The following is a 20,362-nucleotide window of genomic DNA, read 5'->3' on the forward strand; positions in this document are numbered from 1 at the left end:
TTCTTGTACCTAGGTTGGGCCTGCCAAAAAGGTGCCAAGCAAGCCATCGACGAAAGACGAGGAGGATAGGTCCGGTCCCATTTACATAATCGTTCCCAATGGGAAGGAGCAGAGGGTGAAGGAGGAGAAGGGCCTGAAGGTGAGGGTCCTGGGGGTGAGGGTCCCGGGGGATGGCCGCCTGTTCTGGATCTGCTTTCCCTTCAGTACGGGGTTGTGCTGATTCTTCCCCAAGTCTCGGCCATTGCTTTCTGTAATGGTCTTGTGTTCCAGGTCTTGAAGTGGAATTTCCCGGCCCCCCGTGACGAGTACATCGAGCAGCTGAAAACTCAGATGTCGGCTTGTCTGGCCAGGTGGCTGCAGGATGAGTTATTCCACGCTGACTTCCAGCGCCATATTAAGGCCATGGCTGTAATGACTGATGTGAGTGAGAGGCCCTAATTGTACATGCGGCTTATTACGGTGATTCGGCTCAGGGTCTCCTGCCCACAGCTTGCTGGGATATTGCCGAATTAATGTCCTATAGTTACATGCCGAAGACCCAAAGTTTAAGGGCTAAAACACACCGCCTTATAGTGGCCACATTCCCTCTATTACTGTACGTCTGCAATTCCCATTCCCGTTTTCTGACGTGACGGATGGGAAAAGATGGCCACTGTGTGGTCTGCGGTTCGTTACTCGCTCATTGCCCTTCTGAGCACCGTGTAATGATGGCCGAGCGATGTCCTTATACCCTTCTATGGCGCACGCATGGGGCATCTAGTGTCTGCCTTCATACCGTTAATGTGCAGGCGCTTGTAGGGCGTCCGGTGCTGGTCACCTCCACGTTGGAGGTGCAGGACACCTGCTGATCATGCACATGTCTCTAGGTACGTGGGCTTGTAACGTGGTCTGCTCGCCCTATGCGGCCATAGGTGGCGTCTCATGCCCGCTCTTCACGCCTGATGTCTCCTTATTTTTAGCACCTGGAGTCTGAGAAGGAAGGAGTCATGAGCTGCCTGGACCTCATTCTTAAATGGTTCACCTTGCGCTTCTTTGACACCAATACCAGCGTCCTGATGAAGGTGCTGGAGTACCTGAAGCTGCTGTTCTCCATGCTCAGCCAAGAGGAGTACCACCTCACAGAGCTGGAGGCCACGTCCTTCATACCCTACCTGCTGCTGAAGGTGAGCGTTGATCCCGTAGACTTCAGTGGGAGTCGCTGCTGGAGGATGATGAGTTGCACTAAGGGGTCCACAGTGCGGTGTACTGTGGTACCCCACAGAATCTGTGTGGTGACGCCACCATGTGCACAGGGGCCAGCTGACTCTATCGCGCTCCCACCACAGGTCATCCCATCTTTGTGTATTGTGGGTCTTGGGGTACGGACCCCCAGAGACTTACCTCGCTGCACATGATCTGTCCCATTGTTTGTCAATGTAGAAGCTGCCCCTGGGCTAAGCTGCTCATGGCCACTGGCTGGGGAGGACGGTGGCAAGTGGTGACGCCAGTCGGGGACAACCCTTTTATAGCTCTTACAAGAGCTCGGCTGCCTGATGGGGGACACACGGGGAAGTGCGCAGCAACGTGAGGGGGTATGAAGATGAGGGGGTATGATGAAGAGCTGACTTATTGACCTGGAGCAGTTTTGTAGAAATCTATGTGCCTGGGATCGTAGAGGGCTCTCAAGATCCGGCCGGCCGCAGTTTGGCCTCTCACCGACGGCAGCCATTTCTGCTCCTTTTGTCATCTGGTTTTGTTCTTGAGCCAGACACCGGGCGATCACTTCTCCTATAAATATTTATTAAGTTTGGTTTTTGGGATTGTGGTAACCATTCCTTTTCATCTGGTCTCTTCCACAGGTCGGCGAGCCAAAAGATATTGTACGAAAGGACGTGCGTGCCATTCTAAACAAGATGTGCCAGGTGTACCCGGCTAGCAAGATGTTCAACTTCATAATGGAAGGCATCAAGTCTAAGAACTCCAAGCAGCGAGCTGGTGAGTCGGGCCGCGCCGCGCTGGGTCACACCGGAGAGTCCCCAGCTCCTTCACTAACGTCTTGTCCGTCCTCAGAGTGTCTGGAGGAGCTCGGCTGCCTGGTCGAATCCTACGGCATGAACGTCTGCCAGCCGACACCCGCCAAAGCTCTGAAGGAGATCGCGGTGCACATTGGGGATAGAGACACCACCGTGCGCAACGCTGCTCTCAACACTATCGTCACGGTGTACAACGTGCACGGAGAGCAAGTCTTCAAACTCATAGGCAATGTAAGCACATCCCCCCCCCCCCCCCCAAAAAAAAATAAATAAAAAATAAACACACACACGACTCCCGATTGTTTTCTATGTCCATTCATCATAACTGGTGGTATCCATCTTTCCTCCACCATCAGCTGTCTGAGAAAGACATGAGCATGCTGGAGGAAAGGATAAAACGTGCCGGTAAGAAGCAGACGGTGGCCGCCCCCGCCAAACAACCTGAGGAGAAACCGCAGCGTGTACAGAATGCCAATTCCAGTCTGCTGCGGAAAGCGCCCCCTGAAGACATGTCTTCCAAACTGAAGTAGGTCCCGCGCCCCCCTGGCATTGCTGTGCATCTTGTCGTACTCCTGTGCCATGTCTGTAGCTAGAAAAGCACTAAATGTTCTGTTCTTCTGTCAATGCCTTTCCTTGGACAGAATCATGTACCGCACTTATCGGATGTAAGTATTGGCCTCCGGACGCATGCGTTCCCCCTCCCCGATGGGGGTCCGACCTGTCTGATTACTTGTAGACTTGCTTCCATAGCGTATTCTCGTTCAATATTAATGTTGTCCGGTGCCTCTGCAGTCCAGACTCCTGTTTCATGAAAACCTTGCTTTCAGCTCGTATTAAAGTCGCTCTTGTTCTTCCTACAGTCAAGCCCGAAACATGGGAGGACACCCAGAGCCGGCTCACACCGTTCCCCGAGAATTCCAGCTGGATTTGGATGAAATTGAGAATGACAACGGCACGGTGAGGTGCGAGATGCCAGCGCTGGTGCAGCACAAACTCGATGAGATCTTCGAGCCAGTCCTCATTCCAGAACCAAAGTAAGTGGCAGTGAAGGAGCGGAGCTTTGGCCGCCTCTGCGGAGCTTTGGCCGCCTCTGCGGAGCTTTGGCCGCCTCTGCGGAGCTTTGGCCGCCTCTGCGGAGCTTTGGCCGCCTCTGCGGAGCTTTGGCCGCCTCTGCGGAGCTTTGGCCGCCTCTGCGGAGCTTTGGCCGCCTCTGCGGAGCTTTGGCCGCCTCTGCGGAGCTTTGGCCGCCTCTGCGGAGCTTTGGCCGCCTCTGCGGAGCTTTGGCCGCCTCTGCGGAGCTTTGGCCGCCTCTGCGGAGCTTTGGCCGCCTCTGCGGAGCTTTGGCCGCCTCTGCGGAGCTTTGGCCGCCTCTTCTATTCGAGCTTGGTCTTTCACTCCAGCAGCAATTTTTGTGTCGAGTACCTGAACGATCCTCCGGGCCAAGTCCTGCACTTTTTTTTTTTTCTTTTTAGAAGAATTGAGGGGCTTTAATGCTGATTTTTGATCCTCTGAGCGCTGGTGTACAAGGAAACCACCTTGATTACCCTATCAATATGGACCCATCCTTAGAATAAGGGCATGCTCTCCCCACCTCGATATCTGCTGCTTTTTTTTTATGCCGACATTTATAGCAGCCACATCTCCAGAGTTGATGGCTGAGGACGGGACCCCCGATTTGCTCTGATTGTGGCCATTGTACCCTGCAGGATTCGGGCCGTGTCCCCGCACTTTGACGACATGCACAGTAACACCGCTTCTACCATCAACTTCGTGATCTCACAAGTGGCCAGCGGTGACATTAACACCAGTATACAAGCCTTGGCGCAGGTAACCGCGGCCGGACATCTCTCTTCTGACGGAGCAGAACTTTACGTTTTTGTCTGATTGCGATAAATGTTTTCAGATTGATGAAGTTCTGCGTCAGGAGGACAAGGCGGAAGCCATGTCGGGTCACATCGATCAGTTCTTGATCGCCACCTTCATGCAGCTGCGTCTGGTGTACAACACGCACATGGCGGATGAGCGGCTGGACAAGGAGGATATCGTCCGTCTGTACAGCTGCATCATCGGCAACATGATATCGGTATAGAATAATGAGGGCCCTTTGTGGGATTTCTCATCAGTTGCAGCTCTGTGACGCATTTTGACTTTTTTTTATTTCTTCTAGCTTTTTCAGATGGAAAGTCTGGCCCGGGAAGCGTCCACCGGAGTCCTGAAGGACTTGATGCATGGTCTCATCACCCTAATGCTCGACTCCAGGGTGGAGGATCTAGAAGAAGGGCAACAAGTGGTGCGTTCAGTCAACCTCCTGGTGGTGAAAGTGCTGGAGAAGTCGGACCAGACTAATATATTGAGGTAAGTTTTCAGGATTGATTTTATATTGGTGGTCTGCAGCTTGTATTTGGGGGGGAGGGGGGGGACTTTCTACAGACTTTAACCTTGTACCTGTCTCTGCAGCGCTCTTCTGGTGCTCCTTCAGGACAGTCTGCTTGCGACCGCCAGCTCGCCCAAGTTCTCGGAGCTCGTTATGAAGGTAACGTTCCTGATTTCAGATTATTGTTTTCTAAGGATTTCCAGGATTTCGCCAGAATATTTTGGGGGTTGTGCAGCCCCTCCCAATATGACCATTGCCAAGTGACGGTCCCATCTGAGGCTTTGCGTATCCAGCTGAAGAGGAAGGCGCTGCGCAGGCTCTCAGATTCTCCCACTGATGTCGCAGAAGTCATGTTCCTCTGTGGTTTTGCTTGCAGTGCTTATGGCGGATGATTCGACTTCTTCCCGAAGCCATCAATAATATAAATCTGGACCGAATTCTGCTGGACATCCATAACTTCATGAGGGTCCTGCCCAAAGAGAAGCTGAAGCAGCACAAGAGTGAGCTGCCCATGCGGACCCTGAAAACTCTGCTGCACACCCTGTGCAAGCTGAAGGGCCTGAAGGTAAGCGGATAATCCGGGACCCTGACGAGGGCCGGTGTGGCCGCACGATGTCTGCAATGTCCGTCGTGTTTGCAGATCATGGATCACCTGAGCATGATCGAGAACAAGCACGAGTCTGAGCTGGAGGCCCATCTCCTGAGGGTAATGAAGCACTCCATGGATGGCAGCGGCTCAAAGTCCGACAAGGAGACGGAGAAGGGGGCGTTCCGCACGGTGAGTGGCGCTCTACTATTATATGGTGGGGTGGGTGTCAGAACTGTGTGTCGACGAACGCGCTCTCTACCAGAGATTTGCAGACTTAGCGTCTGGTTTGTGTTTTCTCGAGGAGGAAAAAGTTTCAAAAGCGAATGTTAGCGACTTCCTGGCTGAGATCTTCAAAAAGATTGGCTCCAAAGAGAACACAAAGGAGGTAAGAGCGGCGTCAAGTAGTGGCGGATATCCTGGTTTAAGGGGTCGTCACATGGAGATGGTAGTGCCCCGTGACAGCGATGGGCACGATGTGGCACACTTTTCCCCATTACAGTGAACAAATGGAGGGAAATAAAGCCATTTTAAAGGCACAGACAAGGTGCAGCGCACACACCCCCGAACATACATAGAACTACACCCCAGTAGTAGCAGGCGGTATATCATGCCATGACCATTCTAAGTGTAATGCCAATGTATAATGATCACTGAGATGTATAATCCCTACAAGAGAACTAGGGTGAGTGTTATAGAAGGGAAATCTGACCGACAGATGCCCCAATAATAAGACACTGGGTCGTATAGCGGTCAGTAAATGCTGTTGTGTTAATAAAGCTGGTATTGTTATTGATCAGGGGTGCGCGTCTTGGATATAGATTGGTCTTTCTTTCCCCTTGATACAATGTTTCCCATACATAATGCTGCTCCCTTTAGTATTGTTATTGATCAGGGGTGCGCTGCTTTTTGTATATCTTGGTCTTTCTCTCCTCTTGATACGTTGTTTCCCATACATGACGCTGCCCCCTTTAGTATTGTTATTGATCAGGGGTGCGCTGCTTTTTGTATATCTTGGTCTTTCTCTCCTCTTGATACGTTGTTTCCCATACATGACGCTGCCCCCTTTAGTATTTTTGTTCACAATCTCGCGCGCCCCTCTTATGATTGTTGTTCCCCACTGATAAGTTATTTCCTTTCTTTATTCCATCCACCTCGTTAGGGTTTGGCGGAGCTGTACGAGTACAAGAAAAAGTATTCTGACGCCGACATTGAACCGTTCCTGAAGAATTCCTCCCAGTTCTTCCAGAGCTATGTGGAGCGCGGTCTCCGTCTGATTGAGATGGAGCGGGAAGGAAAGGCTCGCATTACCTCCTCCACAGGTGAGGACCTGAGACCGGTCTGCGGTCCCGTGCGCTTACCGCTCTGATCTCACCGGCTGCCGTGTCTGACAGGTATCTCCCCGAACATGACGGAGATCAGTGCTCCACCGGCCGTCACCACCGCCGCTCCCCTCACTACAAATTCTAATGGAGAGGAGGTCGGACCGTCCGTCTACCTGGAGAGGCTGAAGATACTGCGCCAGAGGTGTGGGCTCGACAACGCAAAGGTAAAGTGGGATATGTCCTGTACATCGGCGATGCCCACTGGTCTGAACGCTTGCACCATCGGTCTGTATAGGCCGACGCTTTATACATGCACATAATGGCCGTTCTCAGTGCTGCAACTCTTACACCATTGGTCTATATAGGCCGACGCTTTATACGTGCACATAATGGCCGTTCTCAGTGCTGCAGCTCTTGCACCATCGGTCTGTATAGGCCAGCGCTGTATACATGCACATAATGGCGGTTCTCAGTCCTGCAGCTCTTACACCATTGGTCTATATAAGCCAACGCTATATACATGCACATAATGGCCGTTCTCAGTCCTGTAGCTCTTACACCATTGGTCTATATAGGCCGACGCTTTATACGTGCACATAATGGCCGTTCTCAGTGCTGCAACTCTTACACCATTGGTCTATATAGGCCGACGCTTTATACGTGCACATAATGGCCGTTCTCAGTGCTGCAGCTCTTGCACCATCGGTCTGTATAGGCCAGCGCTGTATACATGCACATAATGGCGGTTCTCAGTGCTGCAGCTCTTGCACCATCGGTCTGTATTGGCCAGCGCTGTATACATGCACATAATGGCGGTTCTCAGTCCTGCAGCTCTTACACCATTGGTCTATATAAGCCAACGCTATATACATGCACATAATGGCCGTTCTCAGTCCTGTAGCTCTTACACCATTGGTCTATATAGGCCGACGCTTTATACGTGCACATAATGGCCGTTCTCAGTGCTGCAGCTCTTGCACCATCGGTCTGTATAGACCAGCGCTGTATACATGCACATAGTGGCTGTTCTCAGTGCTGCAGCTCTTGCACCATTGTCTGTATAGGCCGACGCTATATACATTCACGTAGTAGCCGTTCTCAGTCCTGCAGCTCAGCTCCTATTGCAGTGAATGTGATCTGAGCCGCAGTACTGTCACTGGCCACTACACGGTGTATGGAGTTCTGCTGATCAGTGGGGGTGTCTGATCCTCCATGGGGGGGGGGTGGGGTGTCGGATCCTCCATTGTGGGGGGGTGTCGGATCCTCCATGGGGGTCTACGTCTTGGATAAACCCCTCTAACGTGTAATATGTTGTCTTCCAGCAGGATGAGAGGCCTCCCCTCAGCTCCTTGCTCTCGAAGACCTCTACTCCATCGGTGGTATCATCCACAGACATGTTGCACAGCAAACTCTCCCAGCTTCGGGAATCGCGTGAACAGTTCCAGCACTTGGATCTAGACTCCAACCAGACTCACGCCAACACCACCTCGTCCACCTCTTCCTCGTCCACCGCTTCCAACATTGACGACTTGAAAAAGAGACTGGAGCGAATTAAAAGCAGTCGAAAGTGATTTCCTGGCTCGTGCTAATCTCTTCCGTCTGCGCACTCTCGGGGGTCTCGTCTCGAGGGGGGCTACATCTAGGCCTATTGTAAACTATTGTTTTATGTATCATACTGTGCATTTCTCTGTTTGGGGGGAGGCGAGCGACATTAGTGGCTGAGTATTGTACATATCTATTGCTGTTCTGACTCCCTGTGTGTTTTAGTGTACAGACGTCTCATTCTGTTCCAGAACGGTTTTCTTTTTTTCCCCGTCTGGTTTTAATCGTCCATTTCCGTGGCTCTTATACTTGTCGCTCCGTGGCTGTTTTTTGACTTGCTTTTAATTTAACATAAAGCAGTGGATCGCTGATTCTGTATGGAATCGTCCGGCATGGCATGAAATGTTTTTTTTTTTTTTTGTAAATAAAGTTTGAAACGAGATATTGCGTTGAGTAAATGGCGCTGGTTTCCAGTTGCACCAATGTATTTGGACCTGTACATTACAGTACCTCACCCCCAAGGCCCGGTGCCGCCACCGCCCGGCCTCTTCAGCCCTCGCTCTGAGCCGTAACATTTGGCTTTTCATTTTCATGGGCCATTAAATAAAAAAACAATTCTCATTTTAAAAGTTTTCACTCCGGAATAAATTCTTGTGTGCGAGGGATCGATGTGCCGATGGCAAGAACACTAGTTACCTGCAATGTAAGGGACGTCTGTAACTTCTTCTTAAAGTTTTGTGGACTTTGTCTTGTTCGGGAACGCCACGACATTCGGATGTATAGGATCAGTCGTCTGTATCTCGGCTTTGCAGGAATGGCTTCTGCAAGGGTCGTGTGGTGCCATCGCTCCATTTAAGTGCTGCTGTCAGAATTGAGTGGCATTTAAATGGTTAAACAGCAGCGATCTGAGCTGCAGCCGATCGCTGACATTGGATACTGGTGCTGGCTGTGTAATACAGCCGGAACCCACTAAGCCCACGACTGACATCATCCGTAGATGAACGTCGTAATTGTATTTTCAGTAGGTAAAATGGTGCATTGCCTCAAGGACCAACATACAGGGCAGGTACCTCCTAGGTGGCCCTAGAGAACCATCTTGCCTTCCATCCAGAAGGGGAATGGTCTTCAGGTACCGACATTTCGATCGGAAGGTTTGCGTCCTTGGTGGACGGCAGATTCCTCATACATCTGATTCTCTGGCAAAAAATGAAACCAAATATGAAGTTGCCAGGTGCCAATGATTGATGGGGTTATTGGGTGATGGATTAATGCTGGGACCACCAAGGATAAAGGGGCCGCGGCGCATCTTGTGCATGACCTGATCATAAACTGCTTTATGGCGGAGTTTAGACGGCCTGAAAACCCTTCCTGCCAGTTGTGTGTCTCCGCAAGAGTTCCTGCCGATACACGCCTTTGTCGACTAATTTTTGGTTCATGGTGGAGAACAACTTGTGCGCTGTCACATAGGTCCATGTGCTGCTCGGCGATACGGTCTTAATGGTGGTGCCTTCTCAGGAAAGTCCCAACATCTCCCACTGTTGGTGATCCCTAATCAACGGTAACCGTGGAAGAACCCGGCAATCAGTGTTCAATTTCCCTACAGCGCCTCCAGAGGGGAATTCGAGTATTACAATATAACCAATGCAATGCCTTTTACATCATGGGCTTTGGAGCTGCTCTTGCCTAATAGGATGGATGTAGGGTGGTATTTTTGAGACAAGATGATCCCTTTTAAACAGCTCACACAACAGGTTGAGGGTGAATGTATAACGGGATCTGCTGTCGTATCCGGGCAGTCGCTTCATGTCTGGATGTCTCCTCCATGTAGGGGGATGTACGGCGTAACGTTACGCCCTAATGCTGAATTGAGACATCCGTACGTCACGGCCCGGACTGGCCACGGGTCTCCAGACCTGAAGTCACTACAGGATATAAGGCGTTCAGCTCCGGAGCCCCGTGGGCCATCTGAGCATCGTCCTCCGGACTTAGGACTGTCATACACGAGACGTCTGGTTGTTCCCTTGGAGTAATGGGGTCCGGCAGGAGCGTCCAGGCCTCGCCTACGAGGTGCACACCGACGTGCTTAGCACTTAGGAAAAATTTACATGAATCTACGATGACACAAAATGTTTAAAAATATTTTACTGACGAGCAGAAATACATAATCTGGGGGTGTTGCGCTTTCAGAAGCCAAAGGGTTAAAACCTGATGCTGGACGGGTATTACGGGGTTATTGCTCTGTGACTTTCATAACCCATTTCCGCAAGCGATGTACATGAGTGTAGACGCCGTACTTTCCATCTCGGTCACATCCCTCGCCCCAAGACACGATGCCCATCTGGTACCAACGTTTGCTTATAGGATCCTAGAAAGAAAAAGGACATGAGACCATCAGGTTCAGCATCGCACCCACAAACGCCCTCCTTATGGGGAGAAAAGAACAGGGAAGATCGGGTGGTCCGGAAACCAGTGCGGATTAAAAAAAAAAAAAATAATCCCATTTTTTAGTCTTCTCCCCAGTGTAGGAGAAGCGGTTGTCAATCACAATGGTAGAAAATGTCATCGATAAACACCGACCTTCATGACAAAGGGGCCTCCGCTGTCTCCTTCACAGGCGTCTCCTCTCTTGCTTTCTTCCGGACTGTAACCTAGAACAATGGGTAAGATGTCAAGACGAAACATCACCTTCATGAGTACCGGCCACTTCAGGTTCAGAATAAGCTGCTGTGTGTACACAAGTCAATACTTTGTGGCTATTATGTGACTTGTATCCTGTTTTTTTCACTATTTTTCCTTTCTGCAGGATCTTATTTTCTGTTCTCTGCGCTATTGGGCGGAGATTAACTGCTGTGATGTCTCCTAAACACAGACATGACAGATCCACGATTGCCTCTCTCTGTGTAGCACATGTGCAGCAGCAGCTTGGAGGACAATATGCAGTAGTACTGAGCAGCATAGCTGTGAATCCAGCACTGGAGTAAGCAAAAACACTAGAAAGTGGCAGCATGGAGGATAATATACAGCAGTAATGAGCAGTGAATACAGTTGTGCGTTGAGAAAAAGCTAGAAGGTAGCAGTGTAGCTGTGAATCCAGCACTAGTATTAAATTAAACATTAGGAAGATGAGATTACTGCTGTATAATGAGTAGTGAATGCAGTTATGGGTTGAGAAAAAGCTAGATGGCAGCAGTAATGAGCAGTGTAGCTGTGAATCCAGTTATGGAGTGAGAAAACAGCGTGGAGGATATTATACAGCAGTACTGAGCAGTGTAGCTGTGAATCCAGCACTGGAGTGAGATAAAATACTAGAAAGTAGTAGTATGGAGGACATTATACAGTAGTAATTAGTGAAGCTGTGGATATAGTTATGTGGTGAGAATAAACTAGAAGGCAGTAGCATGGAGGATATTATACAGCAGTGTAGCTGTGAGTACAGTTATGAGTTGAGAAAATACTAGAAATCAGCATGCGAGGATTTTACACAGAAGTAATGAGCAGTGTAGCTGTAAATTCAGATTTGAGGGTGAGAAAAAAAAGCTGCAGCACCATTTGTGCTTATCTCTACTTGCTCTCTCATTTCTCCTCCCTCCATCTCCATATACTTCATTACACAGCTGCAATTTGGGTGGGTGAAGTGGTTCGTAAGTGGGGAAAAAAGCAGATTTCTCTGCTAGGACCCCTTTGTATGCCAGATCAATGACCTAACCCAGAACCGGACTGGCCATCTGGCAATTGCCAGAAGGGCCTGTCTGGTCATGAGCCGCCTTGTCTGCTACATTGTTAACAGAATCGGTGTTCTTGAGAGAGTCATACTGTTAAGACTTGTGATGAACAACAAAGTAGGTGACAGTCAATTACCACAGTAGGCCCCTGGCATCATTACAAATATTGGTCTAGTGGTAAATCTTCCTTTCCTCAGTCCAGGGTAATATTAGTAATATATCCCATCCGGGGCTTGGGGACAGTGACAGTATGGGCCTGTGTGATTCAAATGGCAGGGCTGAATTTAAGCCCCAGTCTGTACCTGCCCTAACCATATAACTTCCCTCTCTGAAATCTCTGAAGGACAGCTTGCTCCTCTTCTCTCCAAATCAAACCTCACCACTTGTGCACTCGACCCCATCCCACCTCCTCACCACCACACTAATCCCACCCCTAACCCACCTCTTCAACCTATCACTACTGGTACCTTCCCCACTGCTTTCCAACAGGCCACAATCACACCTATCCTCAAAAAGCCAACCCTTGACCCAGCGCTATGTCCAGCTATCGCCCCATATCTTTGCTCCCATTTGCTTCCAAACTCCTGGAGCGGCATGTCCATGCTGAACTTTCCTCTCACTTTGCAGCTAACTCTCTCTTCGACAACCTACAATCTGGCTTCCGTCCCCACCATTCCACTGAGACTGCCCTGACCAAAATTACTAACAACTTACAGCCAAAGCTAACAGACAATTCTCTATACTCCTCCTTCTAGACCTGTCCTCTGCCTTCGGCACAGTTGACCACTGCCTCCTACTACAGATCCTCTCTTCCTTTGCGGTCAAAGACCTCGCCCTATCTTGTATCTCCTCATACCTCACCAACCGTACATTTAGCGTTTCCTACTCCCATACTACCTCCTCATCTCGCCCCCTCTCTGTTGGAGTCCCTCAAGGCTCTGTCCTAGGACCCCTACTCTTCTCAATCTATACACTCGGCCTGGGACAACTCCTAAGGTCCTATGGTTTCCAGTACCACCTCTATGCTGATGACACTCAGATCTACCTCTCTGGCCCAGACGTCACCTCTCTGCTGTCCAGAATCCCGCAGTGTCTATCAGCCATATCCTCCTTCTCCTCTCGCTTCCTCAAACTCAATGTGGACAAATCTGAACTAATTATCTTTCCTCCATCTCACATATCTTCCCTACCTGATCTATCTATCAAAATAAATGAAATCACACTTTCCCCTGTCCACAAAATCCGCTGCCTCAGAGTAACCCTGGACTCTGCCCTGTCCTTCAAACCGCACATCCAAGCTTTCGCCACCTCCTGTCGCCTCCAGCTCAAAAATATCTCCAGAATCCGTCCTTTCCTCAACCCTCAGTCTACCAAAATGCTTGTGCATGCCCTCATCATCTCCCGCCTCAACTACTGCAACATCCTCCTCTGTGGCCTCCCTGCTAACACTCTCGCACCCCTCCAGTCCATCCTTAACTCTCCTCGCTACACTCCTGCTTCACCTCTTTGCAAATCCCTTCACTGGCTCCCAATTTCCCAGCGTATTCAGTTTAAATTACTAACACTGACCTACAAAGCCCTCCATAACTTTTCTCCTCCATATATTTCCAAACTAATCTCCTGATATCTTCCCTCACGTAATCTCCGGTCCTCCCAAGACCTTCTTCTCTCCTCCACACTTATTTGCTTCTCACCCAATCGCCTCCAAGATTTCTCCCGAATATCCCCCATCCTCTGGAATTCAGTGCCCCAACACGTCCGGTTATCCACCACATTTGGATCTTTCAACAGAAACCTGAAAACCTAACTCTTCAGGAAAGCCTACAGCCTGTAATGACCACACGGCCACCTCAACACAACACCATTGGAGCTACTGCAGCCCCCGTCCTACTGTCTCCTTCCCCACCATCCTGTAGAATGTAAGCCCGCGGGGGCAGGGTCCTCGCCCCTCTGTACCAGTCTGTCATTGTTAGTTTTGTTAAGTGATATTTGTATTTTGATGTAACCCCTTCTCATGTACAGCACCATGGAATTAATGGTGCTATATAAATAATAAGAAGAAATGTTACAGAGTTTCTTATACTCACCCATATGATTGATTTATAGAAAATTTGTTGAAACGACAGTGATAGTTTAATTTTGCAAACGTGCATCATATCAAGAAGAATGACGGACAGTCTGTCGTAGAAAGGTGGCACATGAAGTGGTCGTTGGTGAAAAGCTACTTACCGGCACAGAACATGTTATCGGTCATCTTAATCTTGGTGGATGCCTTGCATTTCTCCTGTTCAACCACAGGAAGGTTTATCTGCTGAAGGGCCGTAGGTAACTGTGGTCCTCCTGTGCTCCACGTCTCCTGAAGGTTCCCCCAACCTGAAACCCGACCTTTGAAGCCTGACTGCAGAAACCTGTAAGACATCATTGATGTAGAGCAGGTCAGATACTAGGACCTCAGACAGAGCTTGGAGACCATTGGCTGGTTGGTAGATGCGGGGGTCCTTACTTCTGTACAATCTCCTTGGTGGGGAGACATACTGGATGGATATAATTCGTGAAGGTCAGAGGCTTCCTCAGTTGCATGAGTGCGATATCTCGGTCAAGATTTTCCTTCCAGTTGTATTTAGGGTGGACAATGATCCGTTCCAGCTGAAGAATCTTCTCTGTTGTCCTCTCGTATCTGGATGGAGAAGAGAAAACAGATGGTCACAACAATGGCTTTCTCCAAAAAACGTTTCTTGACCTTTCTATACAATTCTGTGCATTTCTATTGGCTGTAACATTATGTGCTGAACTTTGGGCAACAAGAAATGTAGCCCCATTTGTAGCAATTTCAGATGCCATATAGTACCAATATAATACTCCATTATACATTTCATCATATAGTACCAATATAATACTCCAATATACATCCCATCACATAGTACCAATATAATACTGCCATATAAATTCCATCACATAGTACCAATATAATACTACCATATAAATCCCATCCCATAGTACCAAATACTGCCATACACATCTCATCACATAGTACCAATATAATGCGGCCATATACATCCCATCACATAGTACCAAATACTGCCATATACATCCCATCATATAGTACCAATATAATATTGCCATATACATCCCATCATATAGTACCAATATAACACTGCCATATACATCCCATCATATAGTACAAATATAACACTGCCCTATGCATCCCATCATATAGTACCAATATAACACTGCCCTATGCATCCCATCATATAGTACCAATATAACACTGCCATATGCATCCCATCATATAGTACCAATATAACACTGCCATATGCATCCCATCATATAGTACCAATATAATACTGCCATATAAATCCCATCATATAGTACCAATATAATACTGCCATATAAATCCCATCCCATAGTACCAAATACCGCCATACACATCTCATCACATAGTACCAATATAATGCGGCCATATACATCCCATCACATAGTACCAAATACTGCCATATACATCCCATCATATAGTACCAATATAATATTGCCATATACATCCCATCATATAGTACCAATATAACACTGCCATATACATCCCATCATATAGTACCAATATAACACTGCCATATACATCCCATCATATAGTACCAATATAACACTGCCCTATGCATCCCATCATATAGTACCAATATAACACTGCCATATACATCCCATCATATAGTACCAATATAATACTGCCATATACATCCCATCACATAGTACCAATATAACACTGCCATATGCATCCCATCATATAGTACCAATATAACACTGCCATATGCATCCCATCATATAGTACCAATATAATACTGCCATATGCATCCCATCATATAGTACCAATATAATACTGCCATATGCATCCCATCATATAGTACTAATATAACACTGCCATATACATCCCATCATATAGTACCTGTTATGACCTGGTGGTAAGGACAATAATGGACCTGGTGGTTAAGAACACACGGAATGACCTGATAGTTACTAATAATATAGGACGAGCTCTGAGACGTGGGAACTCTGCTGACCGCAATCCCTAATCCTATCACACACACTAGAAATAGCCGTGGATTGCGCCTAACGCTCCCTATGCAACTCGACACAGCCTAAGAAACTAGCTAGCCCTAAAGATAGAAAAATAAAGCCTACCTTGCCTCAGAGAAATTTCCCAAAGGAAAAGGCAGCCCCCCACATATAATGACTGTGAGTAAAGATGAAAATTACAAACACAGAGATGAAATAGATTTAGCAAAGTGAGGCCCGACTTACTGAACAGACAGAGGATAGGAAAGGTAACTTTGCGGTCAGCACAAAAAACTACAAAAAGACCACGCAGAGGGCGCAAAAAGACCCTCCGCACCGACTCACGGTGCGGAGGCGCTCCCTCTGCGTCCCAGAGCTTCCAGCAAGCAAGACAAAAAATCAAAATAGCAAGTTGGACAGAAAAATAGCAAACCAGAGAAAAACAAGCAGGAACTTAGCATCTGCTGGGAAGACAGGTCACAAGAACGATCCAGGAGAGAACTAGACCAATACTGGAACATTGACAGGTGGCATGGAGCAATGATCTAAGTGGAGTTAAATAGAGCAGCCAGCTAACGAATTAACCTCGTCACCTGTGGAAGGAAACTCAGAAGCCGCAGCTCCACTCACAACCACCAGAGGAAGCCCATGGACAGAACCAGCCGAAGTACCATTCATGACCACAGGAGGGAGCTTGCCAACAGAATTCACAACAAGTACCAATATAACACTGCCATATACATCCCATCATACAGTACCAATATAACACTGCCATATACATCCCATCATACAGTACCAATATAACACTGCCATATACATCCCATCATACAGTACCAATATAACACTGCCATATACATCCCATCATACAGTACCAATATAACACTGCCATATACATCCCATCATATAGTACCAATATAACACTGCCATATACATCCCATCATATAGTACCAATATAACACTGCCATATACATCCCATCATACAGTACCAATATAACACTGCCATATACATCCCATCATACAGTACCAATATAACACTGCCATATACATCCCATCATACAGTACCAATATAACACTGCCATATACATCCCATCATACAGTACCAATATAACACTGCCATATACATCCCATCATACAGTACCAATATAACACTGCCATATACATCCCATCATATAGTACCAATATAACACTGCCATATACATCCCATCATATAGTACCAATATAACACTGCCATATACATCCCATCATATAGTACTAATATAACACTGCCATATACATCCCATCATATAGTACCAATATAACACTGCCATATACATCCCATCATATAGTACCAATATAACACTGCCATATACATCCCATCATATAGTACCAATATAATACTGCCATATACATCCCATCATATAGTACCAATATAACACTGCCATATACATCCCATCATATAGTACCAATATAACACTGCCATATACATCCCATCATATAGTACCAATATAACACTGCCATATACATCCCATCATATAGTACCAATATAACACTGCCATATACATCCCATCATATAGTACTAATATAACACTGCCCTATACATCCCATCATATAGTACTAATATAACACTGCCATATACATCCCATCATATAGTACCAATATAACACTGCCATATACATCCCATCATATAGTACCAATATAACACTGCCATATACATCCCATCATATAGTACCAATATAACACTGCCATATACATCCCATCATATAGTACCAATATAACACTGCCATATACATCCCATCATATAGTACCAATATAATACTGCCATATACATCCCATCATATAGTACCAATATAATACATTTAGTAAATCTAAAAATGCCACACCATATTCCCCATAACTACGACCGCTCTGGTTTAGCTCTCGCCCTGTGTGTGGTCACGCCGTGCTCTTACTTGGCTCGGTAATGTTTTCCGATCCGGACCAGGAGGTCGTCAGAGGTGAAGTTTTTATCCCATGGAGGATAGAAGATGCAGTGAGCAGCGGTCAGCACCCAGCGGTCACTGATCAGACTGGCCCCGCACAGCAGCTCCTGGGGGCTCTTCTTGAACAGCATCACCTGCCTGGGAGCAGAAATAACCAAGATAGAAGTTTCATCTGGTCATCAGAAGATAAAGGATGAGGGAAACCATCAGCAAGGTGAAACAACACTGGAGCGCCACCTACACTTCTTCTCACGCTGCTGTAACTTGTTTTCATACTATCTGGAAACAATCAGAAGTGGTTACCTTGACATCTGTCAACAAGCAGGATAACCATTTTTTACCTGTTATGTCCCCCCACCATTGTTCCGGTGGTCTCATGATGTGCAGTACAATGAGACACGTACGTCTCTGCAGTTTAACCCCTTAGATGCCACAGCCAATAACCACTGCAGCATCTAAGCAGTAAGACAGGAGGGGACAGGGACACGAATAACAGATTGTTACCTACTTGTTGACGGTTTCCTCTGAAAAAAAAAAAAAAAACCAAAACATGCTGACTATGGAGGAGCTTAAGATGGGATGCCAATCAGCGCGGTGTGGCCCCCGCAGAGTTACCATGGGGAGCTGCCTTGCTCGGCCTCCTCTCCCTTCACGATCCGGCCCTGGATGTAGGATTCCAGCAGCTCCGCTTCGCTCTTATCAGCGATTTTCTTCTGTTCAAAGAGCGGCCTCAATCCACAAACTGCAGAGGAAATAGAACGCGATGATCAGTGAAAATACCGGCCCCCAAGCCATCCCCCCCAAAAAAGCCGCATCCCCTGTAGGCACCTTCTCATAGCATAACAGGTGGGCAGAGGCAGGACGCGCGGCACAGGCTGCGCTGCTCTCCATGGGGTCTGGCGGTCTCTTCCTTGTCATGGCACTCTGAGTGAAGGGGACTGCCAGGGTGTACTTATTTACAGAGAGTCCAATCTAGTCGCCAGGGATCAGCTCAAAAATTTTTTTATAGGATACCAAAGAATTTAACAAAAGTGAGGAATATGGGACCAAACTTCTCTGGGCAGGTAGGGGCCCCTGGAATGGTGGAGGCCCAGCGGTGTCGCCCCCTTGTGGTCGGCCACACACCGCTCTCTACTCACCGCCTTCTCCTTGGCCAAATGTCTTCTCATTAAAAAATATCTGAGGTTGTGCCGCGTCCGTCCGGCCCGCTTGGACAGTAACGGGTTCTTCATCTAGGGGTCTGTCTGCCAGCGACAGGGGTCAGCCGGCGACACAGGCAAAGTCCGAGATGGCGGAGACGGATCCACGAGTCACATGAGAAAGAAGCAAATACGTGAGAACAAACCCAAATATTAACAACCTTCCTCCCGGACACATTCTGGGACACGACAATCGTTCTAATTTTTTTTTTTTTTGCTTGGGCAGGAAAAATGTCTTTGATCTATTTTTTTTTTTCATATTCTCTAGATTATTAAACTATTTATTTTTATTTGTATTTTTGGTCACAAATACACCGATATTTCACCATGTTCGTCTATACACATATCATTCTAATTGCAATTCTGATCTCGAGTGAAAAAAAAGATTCAATTTTTTTTTACAATATTTAAATGAACTTTTCTATTAGAGTAAAGTAACAAAAAAAAGTAAAAGATTTTTTCAAAATTTTTTTTTTCACTCTTATGCTACAGGTTTTTTTTTTTTAAATAATTGCTATAGTTTGGTTATGCTTTGCCAGCAATTTTTTTTTTTATAATTTATCTATAAATAAGTATATACACTGTATATTTCTAGTTCTTTTATGTTACCTTATTATTTGAATTATTTTTAACAAATACTTATTTGCTTTACTACTGGATTTTACTCTATCTCTTTAGCCCCAGCCCATTGGCCACGTGACCCTGTCGATCATGTGATTATTATTCTGACACAAAGTATTTGAGGTAAAAAAATTAATTTACCATTTATTATTGTTATATATATATATATATATATATATATATATATATATATATATATATATATATATACAGTGGGGCAAAAAAGTATTTAGTCAGTCAGCAATAGTGCAAGTTCCACCACTTAAAAAGATGAGAGGCGTCTGTAATTTACATCATAGGTAGACCTCAACTATGGGAGACAAACTGAGAAAAAAAAATCCAGAAAATCACATTGTCTGTTTTTTTATCATTTTTTTTGCATGTTATGGTGGAAAATAAGTATTTGGTCAGAAACAAACAATCAAGATTTCTGGCTCTCACAGACCTGTAACTTCTTCTTTAAGAGTCTCCTCTTTCCTCCACTCATTACCTGTAGTAATGGCACCTGTTTAAACTTGTTATCAGTATAAAAAGACACCTGTGCACACCCTCAAACAGTCTGACTCCAAACTCCACTATGGTGAAGACCAAAGAGCTGTCAAAGGACACCAGAAACAAAATTGTAGCCCTGCACCAGGCTGGGAAGACTGAATCTGCAATAGCCAACCAGCTTGGAGTGAAGAAATCAACAGTGGGAGCAATAATTAGAAAATGGAAGACATACAAGACCACTGATAATCTCCCTCGATCTGGGGCTCCACGCAAAATCCCACCCCGTGGGGTCAGAATGATCACAAGAACGGTGAGCAAAAATCCCAGAACCATGCGGGGGGACCTAGTGAATGAACTGCAGAGAGCTGGGACCAATGTAACAAGGCCTACCATAAGTAACACACTACGCCACCATGGACTCAGATCCTGCAGTGCCAGACGTGTCCCACTGCTTAAGCCAGTACATGTCCGGGCCCGTCTGAAGTTT

General features: G+C 46.9%; 2 protein-coding genes and 1 non-coding gene across 11 annotated transcripts in view; 2 read left to right on the plus strand and 1 right to left on the minus strand.

Moving 5' to 3' along the window:
* Positions 1–8,281, plus strand: part of CKAP5 (cytoskeleton associated protein 5) — a 45,141-nt gene extending 36,860 nt beyond the window's left edge. For 4 of the 9 annotated variants that reach the window (XM_069738921.1, XM_069738926.1, XM_069738927.1 and 1 more), the window contains 17 exons: positions 14–139; positions 271–420; positions 960–1,163; positions 1,839–1,974; positions 2,050–2,243; positions 2,369–2,538; positions 2,873–3,046; positions 3,719–3,839; positions 3,916–4,095; positions 4,180–4,367; positions 4,470–4,545; positions 4,763–4,951; positions 5,027–5,164; positions 5,277–5,360; positions 6,135–6,294; positions 6,367–6,521; positions 7,620–8,281. In XM_069738921.1, coding sequence (XP_069595022.1) covers positions 14–139; positions 271–420; positions 960–1,163; positions 1,839–1,974; positions 2,050–2,243; positions 2,369–2,538; positions 2,873–3,046; positions 3,719–3,839; positions 3,916–4,095; positions 4,180–4,367; positions 4,470–4,545; positions 4,763–4,951; positions 5,027–5,164; positions 5,277–5,360; positions 6,135–6,294; positions 6,367–6,521; positions 7,620–7,868 — 2,694 coding nt within the window. In that variant the 3' untranslated portion in view covers positions 7,869–8,281. The remainder of the gene's footprint in view (positions 1–13; positions 140–270; positions 421–959; positions 1,164–1,838; positions 1,975–2,049; positions 2,244–2,368; positions 2,539–2,872; positions 3,047–3,718; positions 3,840–3,915; positions 4,096–4,179; positions 4,368–4,469; positions 4,546–4,762; positions 4,952–5,026; positions 5,165–5,276; positions 5,361–6,134; positions 6,295–6,366; positions 6,522–7,619) is intronic. The other 5 variants (XM_069738923.1, XM_069738928.1, XM_069738929.1 and 2 more) reach the window with 3 other exon arrangements.
* Positions 1,202–1,309, plus strand: LOC138649896 (small nucleolar RNA SNORD67). Its single transcript, XR_011315401.1, has one exon. It is a non-coding gene; the product is annotated as a small nucleolar RNA SNORD67 (small nucleolar RNA).
* A 1,686-nt stretch (positions 8,282–9,967) lies between the features above and the next one.
* Positions 9,968–20,362, minus strand: part of F2 (coagulation factor II, thrombin) — a 29,684-nt gene continuing 19,289 nt past the window's right edge. Inside the window, exons 8-14 of the mRNA XM_069738959.1 lie at positions 18,703–18,807; positions 18,179–18,305; positions 17,534–17,701; positions 14,065–14,238; positions 13,791–13,969; positions 10,417–10,487; positions 9,968–10,204 (exon numbers count right to left, since the gene is read on the minus strand). Coding sequence (XP_069595060.1) covers positions 10,070–10,204; positions 10,417–10,487; positions 13,791–13,969; positions 14,065–14,238; positions 17,534–17,701; positions 18,179–18,305; positions 18,703–18,807 — 959 coding nt within the window. The 3' untranslated portion in view covers positions 9,968–10,069. The remainder of the gene's footprint in view (positions 10,205–10,416; positions 10,488–13,790; positions 13,970–14,064; positions 14,239–17,533; positions 17,702–18,178; positions 18,306–18,702; positions 18,808–20,362) is intronic.

Source organism: Ranitomeya imitator, chromosome 9 (genome assembly GCF_032444005.1).
Source record: "Ranitomeya imitator isolate aRanImi1 chromosome 9, aRanImi1.pri, whole genome shotgun sequence".
Classification (NCBI taxonomy): domain Eukaryota; kingdom Metazoa; phylum Chordata; class Amphibia; order Anura; family Dendrobatidae; genus Ranitomeya; species Ranitomeya imitator.